This window comes from Scophthalmus maximus, chromosome 15 (genome assembly GCF_022379125.1).
Source record: "Scophthalmus maximus strain ysfricsl-2021 chromosome 15, ASM2237912v1, whole genome shotgun sequence".
Lineage (NCBI taxonomy): Eukaryota > Metazoa > Chordata > Actinopteri > Pleuronectiformes > Scophthalmidae > Scophthalmus > Scophthalmus maximus.
Genome location: NC_061529.1, coordinates 5,390,935 through 5,411,030, shown reverse-complemented (window position 1 = coordinate 5,411,030; position 20,096 = coordinate 5,390,935). Strand labels below are relative to the sequence as shown.

At 44.8% G+C, this 20,096-nt stretch overlaps 1 protein-coding gene across 1 annotated transcript; it reads left to right on the top strand.

Moving 5' to 3' along the window:
* Positions 1 to 4,937: 4,937 nt before the first annotated feature.
* On the top strand, positions 4,938 to 20,086 carry LOC118286696 (otoferlin-like). Its single transcript, XM_047337810.1, has 41 exons — positions 4,938 to 4,983; positions 5,142 to 5,268; positions 5,387 to 5,441; positions 5,624 to 5,755; positions 5,861 to 5,923; positions 6,016 to 6,100; positions 6,193 to 6,352; positions 6,574 to 6,760; positions 6,865 to 7,051; positions 7,245 to 7,468; positions 7,891 to 7,999; positions 8,233 to 8,416; positions 8,663 to 8,783; positions 8,877 to 8,977; positions 9,061 to 9,151; positions 9,255 to 9,371; positions 9,467 to 9,619; positions 9,735 to 9,924; positions 10,114 to 10,238; positions 10,334 to 10,468; positions 11,450 to 11,611; positions 11,726 to 11,845; positions 11,933 to 12,094; positions 12,245 to 12,413; positions 12,506 to 12,579; positions 12,695 to 12,721; positions 12,843 to 12,974; positions 13,123 to 13,195; positions 14,126 to 14,244; positions 14,423 to 14,560; positions 14,670 to 14,801; positions 14,918 to 15,045; positions 15,162 to 15,332; positions 15,550 to 15,710; positions 15,884 to 16,026; positions 16,140 to 16,228; positions 16,359 to 16,457; positions 16,596 to 16,837; positions 16,961 to 17,139; positions 17,308 to 17,408; positions 19,331 to 20,086. Exons 1-41 carry the CDS (start codon positions 4,938 to 4,940, stop codon positions 19,509 to 19,511), a joined length of 5,394 nt encoding a protein of 1,797 aa, XP_047193766.1. The 3' UTR covers positions 19,512 to 20,086.
* Positions 20,087 to 20,096: the final 10 nt, after the last annotated feature.

Here is a 20,096-nt window from a genome sequence, read left to right as displayed (position 1 = left end):
AAGGCGGATGCAGGAATTTGCTGCTTTTCTTTGTCTTTTGTGACGACTGCTATGACATTTTCACCCTTTCTAAAGTCTAATGGATCAAATTATTAATTGCTCAATTGGGGGGCTCATCAGCTGCTCAGCCTCCATTCGGGCAATGTGTCCCGCACAAAAGCTTTGTGCTCCACTTCCTCCATGAAAACCTCAAATGAAATGTGCAACAGCTCACTGCTTTCGTTCCGGCACACTCAAACAATCCACATATGGGATTAGGATCTTTAAAAAAGGGAATATATGATTTTATGTCAGTCCTAATATTCACCTGATTTTTTAAAAACATAATTACGTACAATCTCGGATATAAGAACTTCCGAATACAAAATAAGTATTACTACTAGTTTCTTTTCAAAATCACTAATTTCTGTTAAATGTCCAACTATTGACAGCCATAATACTTTCACACATCAGAGATTAGAAATAAATGAAGGGGTAACAGCTATTTGATGAAATATGCTGCTGTTTACTCAATCAAATTTAGTGAACGTCAGTCCAACTGAAAAGCTTCGGACATCCCAGTGGGAGGTGACTCTCCTATCAAAGATGTGTCGGCCACAGAAGCACAACACTGTGAAAGGACTTTACAGGAAGATTGTTCCCTATGACGCTACAATGTTCCATGTGTAGACCGCTGTTAAGTGAGCACAAACATTTACGTCAGTTTTGTGCCAGGTTTAGTCAGAAGGAGTTTCCGTTTCTCAGGCAGGGAAGCTGCGGCTGCTCAGCGGTGTCGCTGTCAACCGTTACTGTGGCAACAACGCTGGATCCATATGCACCCATGGCAACAACAGATGCAATGTCTGTATTGTTTGTTGTCTGCGTGGCTTGTTTTTGGTGGCAAATGAGTTTCCTCACTCGGGATTAATAAATCTTTCTAGTCTAATCTAAGAAAGAAAGATAGAACGAAAGAGACTGACATTGATTGTGACACATCTTTCTCATCTCATCTAACATACTGTACGTGTGGGTATATTCTTCTGTCTGTTTCTTGTTAAAGTGTACATCTCTAGATATCTTTTTTTTTTAAAAACATGTTCTCCAAGTTGCTTTTATTGCCCCAAACCTTTTCACAGTACTGTTTACACACATACAAATAGTCGGATATGACTTTTTCATTATGTTTGTCCATTAAATTGGATGCGCTCATTCTAGACTACATAAGAAACAAACCCAAGCATTAAGATATGAAGCAATATCTACGGAGGAAGTTCCTTAAAAAGGGGTCAACTGAGGTCAGATCCATCTCGGTCCTACGTGCTCGCTAGCCAGTGCAATGCCCCCACCCGGACACCCACAATAACAATGAGCCCCTGGCTGTGTTTCAGAGACGAAGCTTGCCACACTCCCCCCGTCCAAGAGTCTGAGGTGTGTTATAAGGACACTCTACACCTCGGTCAGGTGGTGTGCCCGCAGAGTCACTGGAGCACAAAGAAGATGGTGATAAGCGGCCTACAACCAACAGCCAGAGTAGGCCTTTGGTCACTGGACCTACTTGGGATAAGATTGCACGGTTGATATCATGTCATTCTGTGGTTCACCCTAGACGACACTGTCAAAGGTGTCAGTTTGAGGGCTTGGTTGCTTTGCTCATGCATATTCATAAGTGTCACCTCAATATTAATTCCATAATACAGATAATATCACTCTTTTGTATTACACAGGCATATGACTTTGTTTTTATCATAGATTGCATGGGACACTTTTCAATTCTACTGACTGATAGACTCTCTGATGAAAGGAGGGTTGTGCATAATTGTGTTTAATCAAATTAAATCGTTTTTTTTCTTCTTTATCAGACCAGAAAAATCAACCGCGGCACATTCGGTCGGTGGCTGATGTCAACGTCGGCGCGTTTAAATTTGCATTCGACGACAAAACCCATCAGAGAATGAGGTTGGTATATAACTATATATTTTTTTTTAATTATTTGTGTGATCTGTGCTGTGTGAAACATGCTGCTGCTACACCAGAATTTCCCAGCTTGGGATGAATAAAGTATTTATCTATCTATCTATCTATCTATCTATCTATCTATCTATCTATCTATAAGACTACAGGGGGAACCGGTAACTTTGCACGATCTGGGATACGGTTACCGTCCATCCTGGAGGAACTACAACATCTCCTCGACCCCTCTCCGCCGGTGTTGAATCATGTAATTAAGGGCAGAATCCCTCAACAAGAGTAGCCAGGTTGTAGTCACCGAGAGTATCACACACATCCGGCGGAGCGGACAGGAGAAGGATGCATCTGCTGCAGCTCTCGGTAAAATACAAAGAAAGTAGTTGCATTAAGAAAAGTGTGATGTTTTGTCAGATACACACATAAGAATGGGTTTTATTTGCATATGTAGCCTTGCACGTTGTGCTCCTTTATTTCTTTAAATTGGTGAGACATAAAGATATTATCCCATCATTGTAACAATAATAACGTGTTTCCCCTGTAATTCCCTCTAAGCAAAAAAATCCATTTCTTTCCTTGTTCGTCTACAACAGTAATGAGGATGCCACATGCAACACTGACTGGCCCGCCTAAATAATTCAGAGCCTTTGTTTCATCGGATACCGGCAACTTTAGACTTTGACGTATGACTTACAGACTGGCTGCCATGTGTTATTGATGAGATGACGAGTCTTACTTCGGCATTCAAAAGAAGTTGCATTGAATAGGAGTTGCTAAAGCATGCCTTAACCCAGCGAAAATGTTGCTACATCATCGGTGCTTTAAACACTGGCTTCATTTCAGTCTGTGGAGAGGAAAACACATCGCACCACGTTTCCTTGATTTCATCCTTATTTCCTTCAATAAATAGCCGCGTGCAAAAAAATGTAGCAACATCACTTGCACAATTCAAATCTGATGACAGTTTTTAAACCTTGAGGCTCAAACCTGAATGAATTTGAAACGCAAATTATTGCATAATAGGACATGACACAATTTTGGACAGTGCGCCTGCACCAGCTCCCAATTAATGATTAAGAAGGAGCATTCTTCCTTAATAGGCCGAGCTGATATTTGTTTTTTTTTACTTCCATGAAATTCTATCTTGTGACACAGCAACATAATGATTCCCTCATACTCACATATTTGACATTACATGCATTGAGGGCCTTGCCTAAGGGCCCAAACTGGGATGACCTGGAATCGAACTCCAACCTTCTGCACCAAAGTCAGCGGTGAAGCCCACTAAGCTATTCCTGCAGCTGGTTGTTTCAGGCCATATTAAGTGTCTCTACCACTCCACTACTTTGGTAATATTCATTACTTAAGCTATTTAGAATCACTGTACTATACAATTACAATTTAACAGTTGGATAGATTTGACTAGCTGTTTGCAAACGTTGATGGTTGACAATTGAATTTAGTTTTTTTATTACAAAAAAAGCTAGGCACCTATGTCCTTTGTTGCGTTCAGAGCCTATGTGGATTGGCAGATGCCGCTCACAGTGACGTCTCTCATCGGCCCCTAGTTATAGTTACCAGTCTCGGGTTCAGCTCTCATGCACTATTCATTGGCGTATCACATCACTCCTGCCCAACTTCAGACTTGGACAAACCCAACTCTTTTCACCTGTACAACTCAACTTTGTGGACCCATTCCTACTGCCGCGTAAATGTCTAAAATGTTTACGTAGTGTTGCCTCCATTTCAGAAAAATAGAGAGAAAAGAAGCTGTTGAGGCTACTCAGGAGGAAGGAGACAAGGGCATCGTTTCCCTGTATGGTATGTATAATCGCATTACATTATTTCATGAGCAACATTGTGTTAAGCAAAGATCAAAAGTGAACCCCGAAGCGTTGACATTTAGGACTCAACATTTTAGCAGTGTGCAGTACTTGAACGACACCTTTTCTTTTTTGAGGAGGGAGTTTTTGATGATTAATATTTGTTCTGTCAAATTGTTAAACTAAATTTTGTTTAGTTGAATACAGCAGAAATATTCAGAACACTGCATTCCAGGTGCGGTGAAGTTAATTTTAATTGTCAATCGTTTTTCCTTATTTGTATTGTTTATACTGTACAACATTCAGCTCATAAGGGTTGCATTCATATTTTGACTATGTTCCCCAGTATCATGTGTTAAAAATATAAAGTGCATAGTATTGATGTCATCTACTTTGTCATTCAGGTTTGTCACACAACTCTGAAAATGTCAAGCGGCAAAGTTATCTACCTTAACCTTCGAAGACATCCATCTTGAAAATAACATTTTATCATGTAAAAAAAAAAGACCTGTGGCAAGGACACTCTGCTGCTCTGTTATTTAATCACTGCAGATTAATTATTTCAAGTGTATTATTTTTCACAATCCCTTTGAAATTGTATCCTATTTTATTGAGGTATTAAGGTCAGCTGATTTAAATAATTGAGAGCCCCTTTTGAAGGCTAAACCAGGGTGTGGTAGCACACACACCCCCCACTGTAAAGCATTCAGTTCTATAATGACACTTAGAAACGTTTCCTCTGTCATACTGTGTGTTTTTTTTAACAAATATTCATCAAATGTTTTAAATGTTCAAAATAATTTAAACAGGTTCTAGTTGCTCTTGGGCTTTTTTGTAGCTACCAGTTGTTCCTTTTCTCTGCAAGACGTTGGAACAGGAAAGCATTGGTTTAGTCTGCGGTGGCTTTACTGTCCTGTTTTTGAAAAACAGGCTTTGTTGCGCCAAGCAGCAAAGTTCTGGCTGCAGAACATTCATAGAATATTAGTTAAGTTCTTTGTTTTTTATAGAATTGCAAGACATTGATAAATAACACATTGTTAATTGCATCAACAAAACATACATGTACTGTATATCCATGTTCTCTTAATTGAAGTGCAGACCTATTGTCCATGAAAGGGTAAATAACTTTTGAATTTCTTCCATACAGCACACAACGGACTGTTTTGCACCATGAAGCGCAGTAAGCACCGAGGACACAAGGAGGACAGAAACGGAGGTAACAGTAGCTAAGAGGGATGCCAGAGAAAATAGGTCAAAGAAGCGAGGAAATCTAAAATATTTATCTCACATCCTCAAATACAGTGTAACTTGACTTTAAGTACATCTAATTTAGCACAAGCGGTCCTTATATTCAGTGTTTCATGCTATCACCAGATGAGCCAGCTATTCTGGAGACGGAAAATCTGGATCGCCACGGCATGTTCGTGGGCGGAGGACCAGACCCCGACAGCATCTCCGTGGCCTCGGTCACCGCCGTCACCACCAATGTATCAAATAAGAGGCGAGCGTGGTCCTGTTGATCAAAATGGCTGCCTTTACACGGTTTTGTAGTGCCACCGTTGAATGTGCAGACTGTCTGACAGGTCTCTCTGATTCTCTGACACCTCAATGTCTCCTAGGTCGAAGCCAGACATAAAGATGGAGCCCAGTTCTGGAAGACCAGTAGATTACCAAGTAAGAGGGCTCAATTCTTTCTTTCCATAGTGTCTGCTTAGAAATTCCTGACCGGTCACTACACTTGCACAGACGTGGTTGATGTCAATCTTTATTCCTAGTTGTGGCGCACTATCAGTCAATCAATCAATCAGTCAATCAGTCCCCCGGCAAGTCTGTATCACCTGATCATTTGATCCCAGGTCAGTGTGACAGTCATTGAGGCCAGACAGCTGGTGGGACTGAACATGGATCCAATGGTCTGTGTGGAGATCGGAGAGGATAAGAAGTACACCTCAATGAAGGAATCAACCAACTGCCCATACTACAACGAAGTGAGTCGATCATTACAGCAAACTGTGTATCATAAAGCTCGCTATGTATTTAAATAGAGGCTTGATACTGTCGTCATCGTCACAAACTTCTTCTCCCTTTTCCAGTATTTTGTGTTCGACTTCCACGTCCCTCCAGATGTCATGTTTGACAAAATCCTGAAGTTGTCCGTAAGTTGGTAAATTCATTCAGCAGTGTCACATGAAGCATGACAAGTGTGTTTAACGGTGCACTGTTTTATTTCCCCGAACGCGGCCTTAAGGTCATCCACTCTAAAAACCTTCTGCGCAGTGGAACACTGGTTGGAACTTTTAAACTGGACGTTGGCACAATCTACTCTCAGCCAGGTAGAGGATCAACACAAAATCAAACCACGTTGCTTCAAATTAATACCGACAACACGGATATTTCAGCATCTATTTGCCGTTTTCTCTCGCAGAACATCAGTTTTTCCACAAATGGGCGCTGTTGTCCGACCCTGACGACATCACAGCGGGTTGTAAAGGCTACGTTAAGTGCGACGTTGCAGTCGTGGCCAAAGGAGACACCATAAAGACTCCGCACAAGGCCAACGAGTCCGATGAAGATGATATAGAGGGGTACATACGTTGTCTTTGTGCAGGATTCTTAAATATTACTAAAGCTACATTTAGGCATTTGACACTCATACAACTCTTGACGCTGTCATCAATCACAGATTTTACTTTAAAACTTAATGTAGAAAATCCCGGTATCCACTATAGTTCTCAGCACCACGAAGCAGCGTTTGTCGGTTGTCCTGTTTGCCATCCAAATGCATCACTTCCTCTCTCTGTTTCAGCAATCTCTTGATACCCGAGGGGGTTCCTGCGGAGCGACAGTGGGCTCGCTATTACCTGAAGATCTACAGAGCGGAGGGACTCCCAAGAATGAACACCAGCATCATGGCCAACGTGAAGAAGGCCTTCATAGGGGAAAACAAGGACCTGGTTGATCCTTATGTGCAAGTACTGTTTGCGGGGCAGAAGGTAAGTCCATTTTACCACAGCAAGATAAAAATAATAATAAGCATTATCGTGTCATTTCCGAGCTGGTGCAGGTATAAAAAATTGTTTGTAATTCGTGATCACAGGGGAAAACGTCAGTTCAGAAGAGCTGCTACGAGCCCATCTGGAACGAGCAAATTGTTTTCACGGAGATGTTTCCGCCACTGTGCAAACGCATGAAGATCCAGATCCGCGACTCTGATAAAGTGAATGACGTCGCCATAGGAACACACTTCCTGGACCTGCGGAAGATTGCCAATGACGGGGACAAAGGTGATTTCTCATTTGCTCTTCTAGAAACTCGGACGGTTGGATTTGGGATCAGATCGAGGAGAATTCCACACTGTCGTAAATACTAAGAATCCAGGTCTATTGACCTGGCAACCAGACCTCTGTCAGGCAGGACCTTTCCATCCATAAATCGCAAATTATGATTTGCAAATTATATCTATCCTATATCTCCAAGGCTTCCTTCCCACACTGGGGCCTGCCTGGGTCAACATGTACGGCTCCACTCGTACCTACACCCTGATGGATGAGTACCAGGAGTTAAACGAAGGACTCGGGGAGGGGGTGTCCTTCAGAGCCCGTCTGCTCATCAGCCTGGGCGTGGAGATCCTGGACCCCTCCTCCCCCGAGTGTCCTTGCACCACAGATGTGCAGTTGGAGGGAGTGCCCAACATCTCAGAGGTGGGTCCCTCTCTGGATGAGCAGCCATGCAGTGGAAGCTAATTGTTGCTCCCTCTTGACAGGTCCTTGTGCTGCGGTTGACGTGAATTATTCACCGTCTTTATTTAGCCCACCTCGTGAATTATTAACACGCTGTTTGCGTTAATGTGGCTCCTTTTTGTTGGTGGACAATGTAAGTCACACAGCGAATTTCAGTTGAACACAGTGGGACCGTATCCGCACGTCCTCGGGGATTCACGTGTCACTGTCCAACAGCTTGTATTACAGGACCGTTAGGACTACTACGTCACTTCCTGTGTTGGAGAAGTGTGACATCTGTTAAAATTTGGTCTTGTCTGGTCTCAAAATGTTATTAGATGAATAAAACGTGGGCCAGTGTTCACTCACGCTCAGATGCTCACACTTGCTCATTCATTTCGCAGACCGCAACTGGAAAGGTTGAGGAGTTTTTCCTCTTCGGATCGTTCCTCGAGGCTACAATGATTGACAGGAAGATTGGCGATAAGCCCATCAACTTTGAGGTCACCATAGGTATTTTCCATTACCTGCTCATATTTTTTCTAAATATTTTTCTGTTTAGTAAATTTTCATTTGTAGTTGGCAGAAAATGTGAAAATGTTTAATCCAAAGTGGCGAAATTGATTTCCATCATATTAAAGTTCCTTTATTTCAACTCTCAATATAGGTTTAATTTGTTCACATTTATTTCTTTGTAGGTGAAGCACATTTTATAGTGTAGCTATTAACGTATAGCTGTTTGCCAGGTTACTACGGAAACGAGATTGATGGGATGGTCCAGCCGAAAACAAAAGGGAAGCGGGGCGGAGGCGAAGGTGACGAAGAAGAAACTGAACTGATTCACAACTCCAGTGACGAGGAGATGGACGATGACGGAGACCTGACCTCGGTGGCGACTACACCTCCCATGAAACCTGTCATCACTGATCGGTCGGGACAGAAAAAATCTTTATAACAGTGTCAGGGCAAAAATATCATCATAACAAAGAAGAACACATAAAAAAAAGTTTCCAAATAAAGTGTTTCCCTCATAAACATTTCTGGGTTGTAGTTAAACAGATACGTATTAGATATATTTAAAGTTGAAATTAGTTTCATAGTTTGAAATTATAGCTTTTTGTGAGGAAATCTTTTGTATATCAGTCTCTTTTAAGATTTTCTTATTTCAACTTACAGAAACTACTTCCACTTGCCGTATTTTGAGAGGAAGCCGTGTATCTACATCAAGAGTTGGTGGCAGGATCAGAAGAGGAGGCTGTACAACGCCAACATTATAGACAACCTCGCAGACAAGCTGGCAAGTCACACACACTTCTGATTGGTGGCTATAGTAAAAAAAATAATGTATGTAGTGTTACGATTATTGTGCAATCTTCCATTGTTTCTGCAGGAGGACGGACTAAATGATGTGCAGGAAATCATCAAGACGGAGAAGGCCTATCCCGAGCGCAGGCTCAGAGGCGTCCTTGAGGAACTCAGCCATGGATGCAGGTACGACATCCTCAGATTCATTGCCCAAACTACCAGCAATGGGATTCTTTTCGGTTCTCACAGCGAGCTCCTCTCCCTTTCAGTCAGTTTCTTGCGCTGGCAAACAAGGACCCGAATCAGTCGGGCAGAACCAAGCTGGACCGAGAGCGACTGAAGCTGTGCATGTCAGAAGTGGTACGTGAACAAGTGGAGGAGCAAATTTTCCTTTCCCTTCTACTCGTTGAGTGTAAATATTCACACTTTTCTCGATAAAATGCTGGACTGTTTTGGCCTCTAGGAGGCCATCGGCCAGCAAGCGAAGGCCATGAGGTCGCAGGTGAAGAGGAGCACGGTGAGAGACAAAATCAAGCTGGCTCAGAACTTCCTGTCAAAGCTGCGCTTCCTGGCTGACGAGGTAAGAGCTGTCGTACTATTATTTCCCCAGCACTTGGAAATGGTGCTCGATGCTTGTGGCATAGAGGTCATTCCGTGTTTTGTGTTTTTTTGTAGCCTCAACACAGCGTTCCTGATGTTTTCATCTGGATGATAAGCAATGGGAAGCGCATTGCTTATGCACGCGTCCCCTCCAAAGACATCCTTTATTCCAGCATAGATGAGGAGAGGGGGAAGGAGTGCGGCAAAGTCAAGACAATCTTTCTGAGGGTGAGCACACACGAGTAGCTGATGTGATCTGATGTGTACTTTGGACTCCTTTCATCATCTGTAACCAAGCTGTTTCGCCAGGCTAAATTATTTTTGTGTGCCTGATTTACCGAAGATCCCTGGAAAGAAAGGCTTCGGGCCTGCTGGCTGGACGGTGCAGTCCAAGATTGAGATCTATCTGTGGCTGGGGCTGAGTAGGCAGCGCAAGGACTATCTGAGCGGCCTCCCCAACGGATTTGAGGAAAACAAGTTGTCCAAAGGACCCGGCATGCCGTCCACCCCCCCCATTAGCCTCACCTACATGAGTAAGACCGTCCAGCAATGCGGTGTTTCTCACTTTGACCTCGTTACATTCTCAAATGAGATAATGTCTGACACCGAGACAGAAGTTCAATTGACAAGATGATGCCACTGTAAATATCTCACCCTAACCATGTTTAAGATACACACACACACACACACACACATGAAAAAATATCTGTACCTCTCCGCAGTGAAACAAATCTTCCAGCTGAGGGTCCACATGTACCAAGCTCGCAGCCTGTTTGCCGCCGACAGCACCGGCCTGTCTGATCCTTTTGCGAGAGTCTTCTTCTCAACACAAAGTCAAGTCACCGAGGTAAAGCACACGCGAGATATGATTTATCGTATAGCAGATTTTCTACATCGCCTCAAATGTGTTTTGGGGTTGTTGTTGTTTTTTTTTGATACCAGGTGTTGGCTGAGACTCTCTGCCCCACGTGGGACCAGCTGCTGGTCTTTGAGAATGTGGAGTTGTTCGGAGAGGCCAACGAACTCCGAGACGACCCTCCCATCATCGTCATTGAGCTCTACGACCAGGACACAGTGGTGAGGGGTCGCTGTCCAAATGGTTTTCCCGTTCGCGTTTAACGTGACCAAAGGGTCCGTCTTCAGGCAGCTTGCGTTTCCATGTAGCGACGGCTCGCATCGTGCTCGTCCGTCGTCGTCCACCTAGAATTTACCGTCGTCTCACTCTCAGCTGAAATGTGAGACTGAGCGTGTCACTGAAATACTAATGAGTCTGAAACCAGGCTGGGATATATGCCTCTGATATTGTGTCCCTCTGTCACGTGCAAAAGCACCTTTTGTGTCTGTCAACCTGATATGACTTAGATTTGACAGAATGCTTCCGCTGACTGATATTTTACATTTGCCCCCGCCTATAACACCATTGTTTTGGATGGCCCTTTGGATAAGTAGAGTGTGGATTCTCATGGCTTGACGTATTGCTGAGGCACTGTAATGTGTGCAGAATACATAGCGTGAAAAGGCATGCAAGAGGAATAAGCTGTATATCCACGGACTCCTTCACAACAGTCCGCAGGGACGATGGACTTATACCTGTTGCATTCCTTTAAGTGACATTTTGTGCTGTTTGAATGTGGCCAACAGAGAATTTGGAGTCTTTACAACCACTGACTGCAAGAGAGATTTTAACAGTATTGTTTCAGGAACATTCAGCGATAATGCATTGAGATCTTTTGACATTACATAAACACGTCTGTTTTGCAGTTCACTGGTTTTTTTCAGGGCTCTTTAATCTTCTGTGCATCTTTATCTGTTGTCTGTCTAGAAACATGTGCATCTCTGGCCATGTTTCTTCGTGCTGAAAGGACAAATAAAAATATATTTTTTATAAGTTTTACACCGTAATTTACATTGTTCAATTACCTTTTTTTGGGGGTAAAGATATTGTAATGTAAATGCTAATGAATTTGTTACGATAGATGAAAAAACATCCATTCTTTCATATACTCAAACCAGATTTTCACGTGCACATTCAAGGTTTCGTCTGTCATGTGCTTCCAGGGCAAAGCTGACTTCATGGGCAGGACCTTCGCAAAGCCCGTGGTCAAGATGGCAGATGAGCACTACGGCCCCCCGCGCTTCCCTCCCCAGCTGGAGTACTATCAGATCTACCGTGGGAACGGCACCGCCGGGGAAATGCTGGCGGCGTTTGAGCTGCTGCAGGTCCGTCTGCGAAAGGCACACGTCACCGACCTGTGTCTGCCTACGGGACTGGCGTTGTCACATCATCATTCAAAAGCAAATATGTCATGATGCGTTCCCCTTTCCTTCTCTCAGATTGGACCCAATGGCAAAGCGGACCTGCCTCCCATAGACGGTCCTACAGATATAGACCGTGGTCCACTGCTGCCTGTACCACTGGGAATCAGACCAGTGCTCAGCAAGTACAGGATTGAGGTAAAACTTCGTTTCACATGAACGCGGATTTTATTGAACAGGAAAGTATTGAATATGACCAGATCGGCAAACCTCCCCACGCTTCAGGTTTTGTTCTGGGGCTTGCGAGACCTGAAGCGGGTGAATCTGGCCCAGGTGGACCGGCCTCGCGTGGACATCGAGTGTGCCGGGAAGGGGGTGCAGTCGGCCCTCATCCCCAACTACAAGAAAAACCCCAACTTCAGCACCCTCGTCAAGTGGTTTGAAGTGGTGCGCTGTCATTCAAATGACTAGTGTCCGATTAATGTTTACTCCTGCGCCCTGTGTTTACATTTGGCTCAAATTTAAAAAAAAAAAAACCACAAGCGTTGACTATTCTGTGAACCTGGACTCAGCGGGCCATCATTTTGTATTTGTCAGGATTTGCCCGAGAACGAGTTGCTCCACCCGCCGCTGAACATCCGGGTGGTGGACTGCAGGGCCTTCGGTCGCTACACTCTGGTCGGCTCCGTCGCTGTCACCAGCCTGCGCAAGTTCATCTACAGGGCGACGGACAAGCAGGCCAACAACTGGTCCGCAGCCACCGCAGGTGAAAAAAAACCCCTGTGAAGTGATGAGGACGCAGCGCGGTAGAAATCGCGCCGTCGAGCTTTAACTCCCTGTCGTTCGTTTATCTTTCAGAGGAAATTATTGTGGTCAACGTTGAACCCGAGCCCACTTTTAAGAAGATGGACACAGTGGTCAAACTGGACTCTGTACGTTTATTTATGTAACCTTCATTTGAATAAGTAAACCCGGTTGAAATAACACTAATCCTACATGGAGGAGAGCCTGAGATTGACTTCACATCATCTGTGTTTTTTGACCCAGGGCTCTGATGCTGTGATCAAAGTTGAGGTAAAAAAAAAAAATTCTTTTAAAAAGGGCCGCGTTTGCTCTACATTCACTGGACTGAAAGAGTTTTGTGGTGTCTCACCGACGACACGTGCTGTTGCTCTCTGTACAAAAAAAACAAAAGGACGACGATAAGGATGGAAAGGGGAAAAAGAAGAAGAGGAAGAAGGGCGACGAGCCTGAAGAGGAGGAACTTGACGAGAGCATGCTGGACTGGTGGTCCAAATATTTCGCCTCCATTGAAACTTTGACGGAGGTGAGAAACGCCGTCGCCTCCAGGGCCAGCAGACGGGTTGGGCTCCGACAAAATCGAGCAATTTAATTTGAAAAAAAAATCTCTATATTTTGAGGTATTATTACCATTTTGATTGGATTTCTCAGTAAATGTCTCTCTGGTCCGACAGGCACTCAAGGCTCAAGAAGCAGCTCTCTCAGACTCAGAAGACAAAGAGGACATGGACGTTACAGATGGTGGAGGTAAAACCAGAAGACCCTTAAATAAGACTGGCCTATTGTTTATACTCTCCACCATGCTACCACGTGCCTCTGTACAGTTAACCATAAAAACATTTTTTTCATGTGCTCGGGTACCAAATCAGTGATGTTGACGAATGATCAATGAAATTCTAAATGCTCTTCTCACTTGCTGGCACTTCTTGTCGTGCCAGTTGTCATTTTCTAGTGCTGAGGAACCCGATAGAGTAGCAACATAGAACCAGGGTATTGCCCCGCCGCTCCTGCAGTAAAGATTTCACTTGACCTTTCAAACCATGCACATGCACGTTTGGGTCTTTCATGATCTCACTAACTCTGCTGTTTTTCTTCTCCGGCGCAGTAGAGAACTTCTTGTTCCAGGACTCCCTCCGTGTAGATGCTGACATGAATCCACATTTTCTAAGCGTGTGGACAACCACTTTTTTTTTCCCCTCCCGCATGCGCATATCAGCCGTATGCTTGCCATGAAAGTTGTCAAGGAAAAGGAAGATGCAGTGAATCAAAAAAAAAACAAAAAAAAACATGACAAGACGACCTTTGGTTTTCTAGTGATATAAAATACATTTGAAGCTCGTTTGATTCGCCAACGAGTCTGCACAGAATCAACTGTCTCTAAGTATATATATAAATATTTTGTGCAAGCAAATCATAAGGTTCACATTGCCATACACATACAGTGACATGTGAGCGTGACAGAATCTACGCAGCCGCCTGCCAGGAACGATCCCGCCACAGTGTCCCCGCTGAACCGCATACTGCGATCGTATACAATTCAATGGCCCGCCGGTTGTGTACAAGTACAGCCGATATTGGCAACTTTCATGTAGAATTCATGTCTCGAGTGCTCTGCTCCTTCCCCCCGACCCCCCGACCCCCATCTCCTCCCCTTTCACCGCTGAAACCCGCACTCAGATATCAAACCCGATGACTCTCCTGTGAAAGGCACCAAGAGAGGCAAAGGAAAGAGGGAAAAGAAGAAGCCGCTATTCGACCCGTTCGAGAAGAAGAAGCCAAAGCTGGACGAGCTGAAGGTACGAGTCAGCGCGCACGGTGCTTGCGACAGTAATTCAGCTTCAACGCGGAAGAGACTACATTCATTACTTGTACAGGACACGGTGTGACGGGTGGAAATGCAGAACAGATAACGAATTGGTATTCCTAAAGGGAACTACGTGTTTTTGTGCGTATTTCTTGGCTTTTCACACCCAGGTGTATCCAAAGGAGCTGGAGAGTGAGTTTGACAACTTTGAGGACTGGCTGCACAGTTTCAACCTGTTCAGGGGAAAAGGTGGCGACGACGACGACCAGAACGCGACGGACGAGGACAGGATTGTTGGGAAGTTCAAAGTACGGAGGGACTGTTTCGAAGCAGACTATATGCAGGTTTTTTTGGGGGGGATTTAACCGCTCTTTTTTTTTAACACAACCATCCACTTATCTGATTGTGTCCCGCCAGGGCTCCCTGTGCATGTACAAAGTGTCAGACGATTTGTCCAGAGACGCGAGCTTCGACTCCACCATGGGAATGTTTCAGAACATTCCTCACAACGATCCCATCAATGTTCTCGTCCGCATCTACGTCATCAGGGTGAGATGTGTATTCTGTGCCTCACAAATACACCGGGAAGAGGTCAGATTCTGCAAGACGGGATCCTTTTCACGGGTAGATCGATTCTAGCGGTATCTTTTTCTTTTCTCCGTTAGGCGACTGATCTGCACCCAGCTGACATCAACGGGAAGGCTGACCCGTACATCACGATCAAACTGGGAAAGACCGAAATCAAAGACAAGGAGAATTACATCTCAAAACAGCTGAACCCTCTGTTTGGCAAGTACGTGAACACGCTGTACTTCTGGCTGAAATTAAATGAGTGCTCGGCAAAATGATTATATGAGTTTTCAGCGTCGTCACTATGCTGTGCAAATGCTGTATTTCTCATCCTCTCAGATCCTTTGACGTGGAGGCCACGTTCCCGATGGACTCCACTCTCACGGTGTCCATCTACGACTGGGACCTGGTGGGAACCGATGATCTGATCGGAGAAACCAAGCTGGACCTGGAGAACCGTTTCTACAGCAAGCACAGAGCCACGTGTGGCGTCACATGCAACTACGCCATGTAAGAAGCACGTGGAGGATTGTGGAATGATTGCAGTAGATAAAAGTGTTTATTACAAGACAGGTGACGCTTAAATTTATGTGGTTGTATGTGTCTAAATGGGAAACCCCGAATATATTGTTTTGGACGTTATGTCATGGTTTTACGATATACTGCAGAGTTGCAATAGTTTTATTTGATGATTTATGTCTTAACTTCTCTCCTGTCTCTTCTGTAGTCATGGTTACAATGTGTGGAGGGACCCCATGAAACCCACACAGATCCTGGCCAAGCTGTGCAAGGATGGCAAACTGGACGGGCCCCACTACGGCCCCGGAGGACGGGTGAAGGTGGAGAACCGCGTCTTCATGGCGCAGACGGAGATCGAGGATGAAAATGGTATGTGTTTATATCCCTCGCCCCCTTTCGTTTTTTCTGCCAGCGACACCGGCGGCGAAAGATGTGTCTGTCATCGCTTGGCCCCCGAGGAGGAGTTAAAATGCCCAAGCTGTATGTGAAAATGCAAAGTGTTTTGCAATGTGGCTGGATTCACTTGCTCGCGCGTCCGTCAGGTCTGAAGAAGCAGACGGACGAACACCTGGCGCTCACCGTGCTGAAGCACTGGGAGGAGATCCCCCGGGTCGGATGCAAACTGGTCCCGGAACACGTGGAAACGAGACCACTGCTGCACCCCGACAAACCCGGCATCGAACAAGTAGGTCAACAGATCCATGTCCGCGCCCGACTACACAATTTTAAACAAACTGCAGAGTTTTATTTTTAAGATCCTCACGAGTGCGTTTCTTTCTCATGTTCAACCGTGACTAGGGAAGAATCGAGATGTGGGTGGACATGTTCCCTAAGGACATGACTGCCCCGGGCCCTGCACTTGACATTTCCCCGAGGAAGCCAAAGAAGTAGGTCTTCTTTTCAGAACTGGGTCAAGCCTTCACATGCACTATACGCTTAACGTGCTGCTCGAACCTTTATCTAAATACAATGCGAAGGAATAATCCGTACATGCCTCTAATCAAACACTGTGTCCAGGTTCGAACTGAGGGTGATCATCTGGAACACGGATGAGGTTGTTCTGGAGGATGACGACATCTTTACTGGCGAGAAGTCGAGTGACATATTTGTGCGAGGGTAATTATTGGCTTTTTTTTTTGCTCTTCGCTCTCCTCATAATTCATGTCAACAGAAAAGATTTTAATTTCTAGTTGAGATGGAAGGCGAATGTTCGGCATTGTGAAATGACCCTGCACCATATTCCCCCCGAACTAGCTGGTTAAAGGGGCAGCAGGAGGACAAGCAGGACACCGACGTCCACTACCACTCCATCACCGGCGAGGGCAACTTCAACTGGCGCTTCGTCTACCCCTTCGACTACCTCATGGCCGAGGAGAAGATCGTCATCTCCAAAAAGGAGTCCATGTTTGCCTGGGACGAGACCGAGTACAAGATCCCGGCTCGCCTCAATCTGCAAGTGTGGGACGCCGACCACTTCTCTGCCGACGACTTCTTAGGTAGAGTGGAAAAGTGGAGTCTCGTGAAGACGTGGATGTGTCTTTTAGCTGCTCGGGGGGTTTTTATCCCGCCGCGTCGGACGCGCTTTTCTTTGCATTGAACTGAGGTTCGTCTGTCCGTAGGTGCTATCGAGCTGGACCTGAACCGCTTCCCGCGCGGTGCGAAGACTGCCAAGCAGTGCACCATCCAGATGGTGACGGAGGAGACCGAGATGCCCGTGGTCTCCATCTTCAAGCAGAAGAGGATCAAAGGCTGGTGGCCGTTCGTGGCCAGGAATGAAGACGACGAGTTTGAACTGACGGTAAACCCGAGTGAACCGGGACGCCTCGCATGGCGGCACCGGCCCAAACGGGAGTCCGCTCGACGTGCCCGCCGCGACAATGCCAACGTGTGACGGCAGAGCCAAGGAAGTTGTTGCGGCTCATTTTGATTGATTTGCGACATTTTTTTTTGTTTTCTGTCTCGACAGGGAAAAGTGGAGGCGGAGCTTCACCTTCTGACCGGAGAGGAAGCCGAGAAAAGCCCAGTCGGCGAGGGACGCAACGAACCAGAGCCACTGGAGAAACCCAAGTATGAAGGATGTTTTCCTGTCACACCACTGTCCAGTTCAACCCCCTCCCACATCCACGCAGGATAACACATCACACATATATTTAGTCTCACTGAGTGAAGGTCCAGCTTCAACCCCAAGAAGGAACCACATGCAAAGCACTCGAATAAAATAAATATCCTGATAAATGACATTATACTAAAATAAATGACGAAAGAAAACTATAAACCTAAAGTCATAAACATACCATGTGAAATCTTAAACTTGCATAAAAAAAAGAGGCATAAATAGGGATAAATGTAGCATAACGAAATAAAAGGCAAAAGCAATTTCATGAAATGAGGAATTCACTTCAATCAACTTCGGGACTTTTTTCCTTCTGGTCTTCTTTCTTGACATGGTAAGTTTCCTTCGCATCGAACCGCCTCGCCCACCTGACTGATCCGTGTTTCGGTGGCGTCGGCGACGTTGACGTTGGGATTTGAACAGAGTCACAGTGGAACGGTCCAGTCTGCTTTTGGGGTCTGTGTCACTGAACGCGTGTTTCTGTCCTTCCAGCCGCCCCGACACCAGCCTTCAGTGGCTCCTCACTCCCTTCAAAGCCATAAAACACTTGGTCTGCACCCAGAACAAGTGGCTGGCCATCAGGATTGTCGCGGCCCTGCTGCTGCTGGCCACGCTGGCTCTTTTCCTCTACAGCATGCCCGGTTACGCGGTCAAGAAAGTGCTGGGAGCTTGAGATGTCGCTCTGACACCTCCGCAGAAGGTTCCAGCAGTTTCCCTGACCAGATGGCTTCTAACTCTTCTCTGGCTTCCTTTGCCTCGCTTTCTGTCTGCGGATGCCCCCTTCAATCGCAAGTCTAGTGTGATCGATGAGTAGAATTCAGGGCCGAGCATGAGGCGCCTTTATGAGACAACATGCTTCGAGAATGTAGTCAGAAAGGCACATTCTCCCTAGTGTGATGAATCAGTTTATTAAGATGGCTGGACGGCCAGCAACTCAATTTTAATGACACCACAAATCTGTGACCTTGGAAACTATTTTAGGGCTGATATGTTGCGATCTAAAATGTCTGCAAGGTTAAACGGTTATGGCGGTGTCTCCAGAGTACATCGGAGATTGACATGGTGTGATTCCAGTCAGAACGTCTCTTGCCCCGTGTTTGTGATTTCATTTCACATTCAGCATTTTCAGAATTTTTCAATTCATCAGCTCAGTTTAGTGCTAAAGATTCGATGACGCACTTCATTTTCCATTGATAAAAATTGTTTATTTGAAGTTTGAGATTTGAACTACATTGTGTGTGTTTTTTTAGCGATGATAATTCGTTTTGGATTCTGTACTTTTGATTTGGAGTTGTTTTTGGTTCAGTATTTTGATCACGTTTTTTTTGGGGGGGGGGTCAGTAACATGCACAGTATCCTTAAAACTTGTGAATACTGTTACAAAAAAAGCAAATAATAAACTGTATGAGAATGGAAGATCCAAGAAAGATATAAATAATCTTAATAATATAACATAAAATTAACAAACGGCCCATTTTTTTGTAAGTGTGGGGACATCTTTGCACTCATTTGCCATTTGATGCATTATCAAATCAGCAGATTGGCAAAATAGTGCAACTGTCTGACAAATACAAGAACTGAATAACATAGAGACAAAAGCAAGTCTAACACATCGATATAAGCCGTCTCTCTAAAATCACCAATACAACCGAGACGGTCGGATGTTACAGGGCTCCAACACTTGCGTTATTCCTGTTCCTCGTCTAAACCTTCACACCAACAAGGATACAGGCCCTGGTGTGGAGGTAAGATGGTCTCACCCCGGGTCATAGCAGGATGCGCGGGCCCTGTTTTCAAGCAGCGAGGGAGCTATTGTTGTGTTGTTGACCGCCTTTGACTTCCTTAACATTCTGTCCACGTCTCTGTGCTCCACCAGCCGCCCGGACATTGCCCTCCTCTGGTTCCTCATCCCGTTCAAAGCCGCGAAACACCTGGTGTGTGACCAGTACAGGTGGCTGACCATCAAGATTGTCGCCGCTCTGCTGCTGCTGGCCATCTTGGCTCTCTTCCTGTACAACATGCCCGGTTACATGGTGAAGAAAATGCTGGGAGCCTGAAGTTTGAAGCCAGCGGACGACGACTTTTTCCAAAAGGGGGCTGCATTCAGTGATCATTTGTATTGTATTTGGGGTTTTTTTGTTGGTGAACGCTTTTGCAATTTTTTTTTTGAGTACTGATGCCTAATTAAAAGGCACCAATGATACATCTTGAGTGCATTCACCATTGATTATTACTCGAATCTGATCTGTACAAATCTCAACATGTTGCTTCTGTTGGTGTGATAACTATACTATAGTTTTTGTTTCTTGAAATGTGGTTTTATTCATTTACGTTAAATCCATTCAATGTCCATTGCTCACCTATGAAAACTGATGACCATCAATTGGTTATTAAAAGTTTTATGGCTTAAATTGTGAGGATATTTAGCACAGTTGGCTGGAGTTCAGATTTTCTTGCTCCAACAATGTTTTGTCATGATTATGTGTATGTATGATGTTTAAAGTTTATGAATAAATTGACCTTTGAACCATTCAGTTTTTTGCTAGTGCTGTCATCTGTGTATATGTGCCCTTGTTAGTGTATTCTAATATATATGAGTATGTATTTGGAAAGTATTTATAGAAATGATTTCCAAAAATGAC

Bases quoted from the DNA above. Each gene is read 5' to 3' on its own strand.
- LOC118286696 (XM_047337810.1), top strand. From the start codon at position 4,938: ATGAAGCGCAGTAAGCACCGAGGACACAAGGAGGACAGAAACGGAG. The intron at 9,620-9,734 runs GTGAGCACACAC...GATTTACCGAAG, and splicing joins TCAAGACAATCTTTCTGAGG to ATCCCTGGAAAGAAAGGCTT. The intron at 17,140-17,307 runs GTAAACCCGAGT...CTGTCTCGACAG, and splicing joins ACGACGAGTTTGAACTGACG to GGAAAAGTGGAGGCGGAGCT.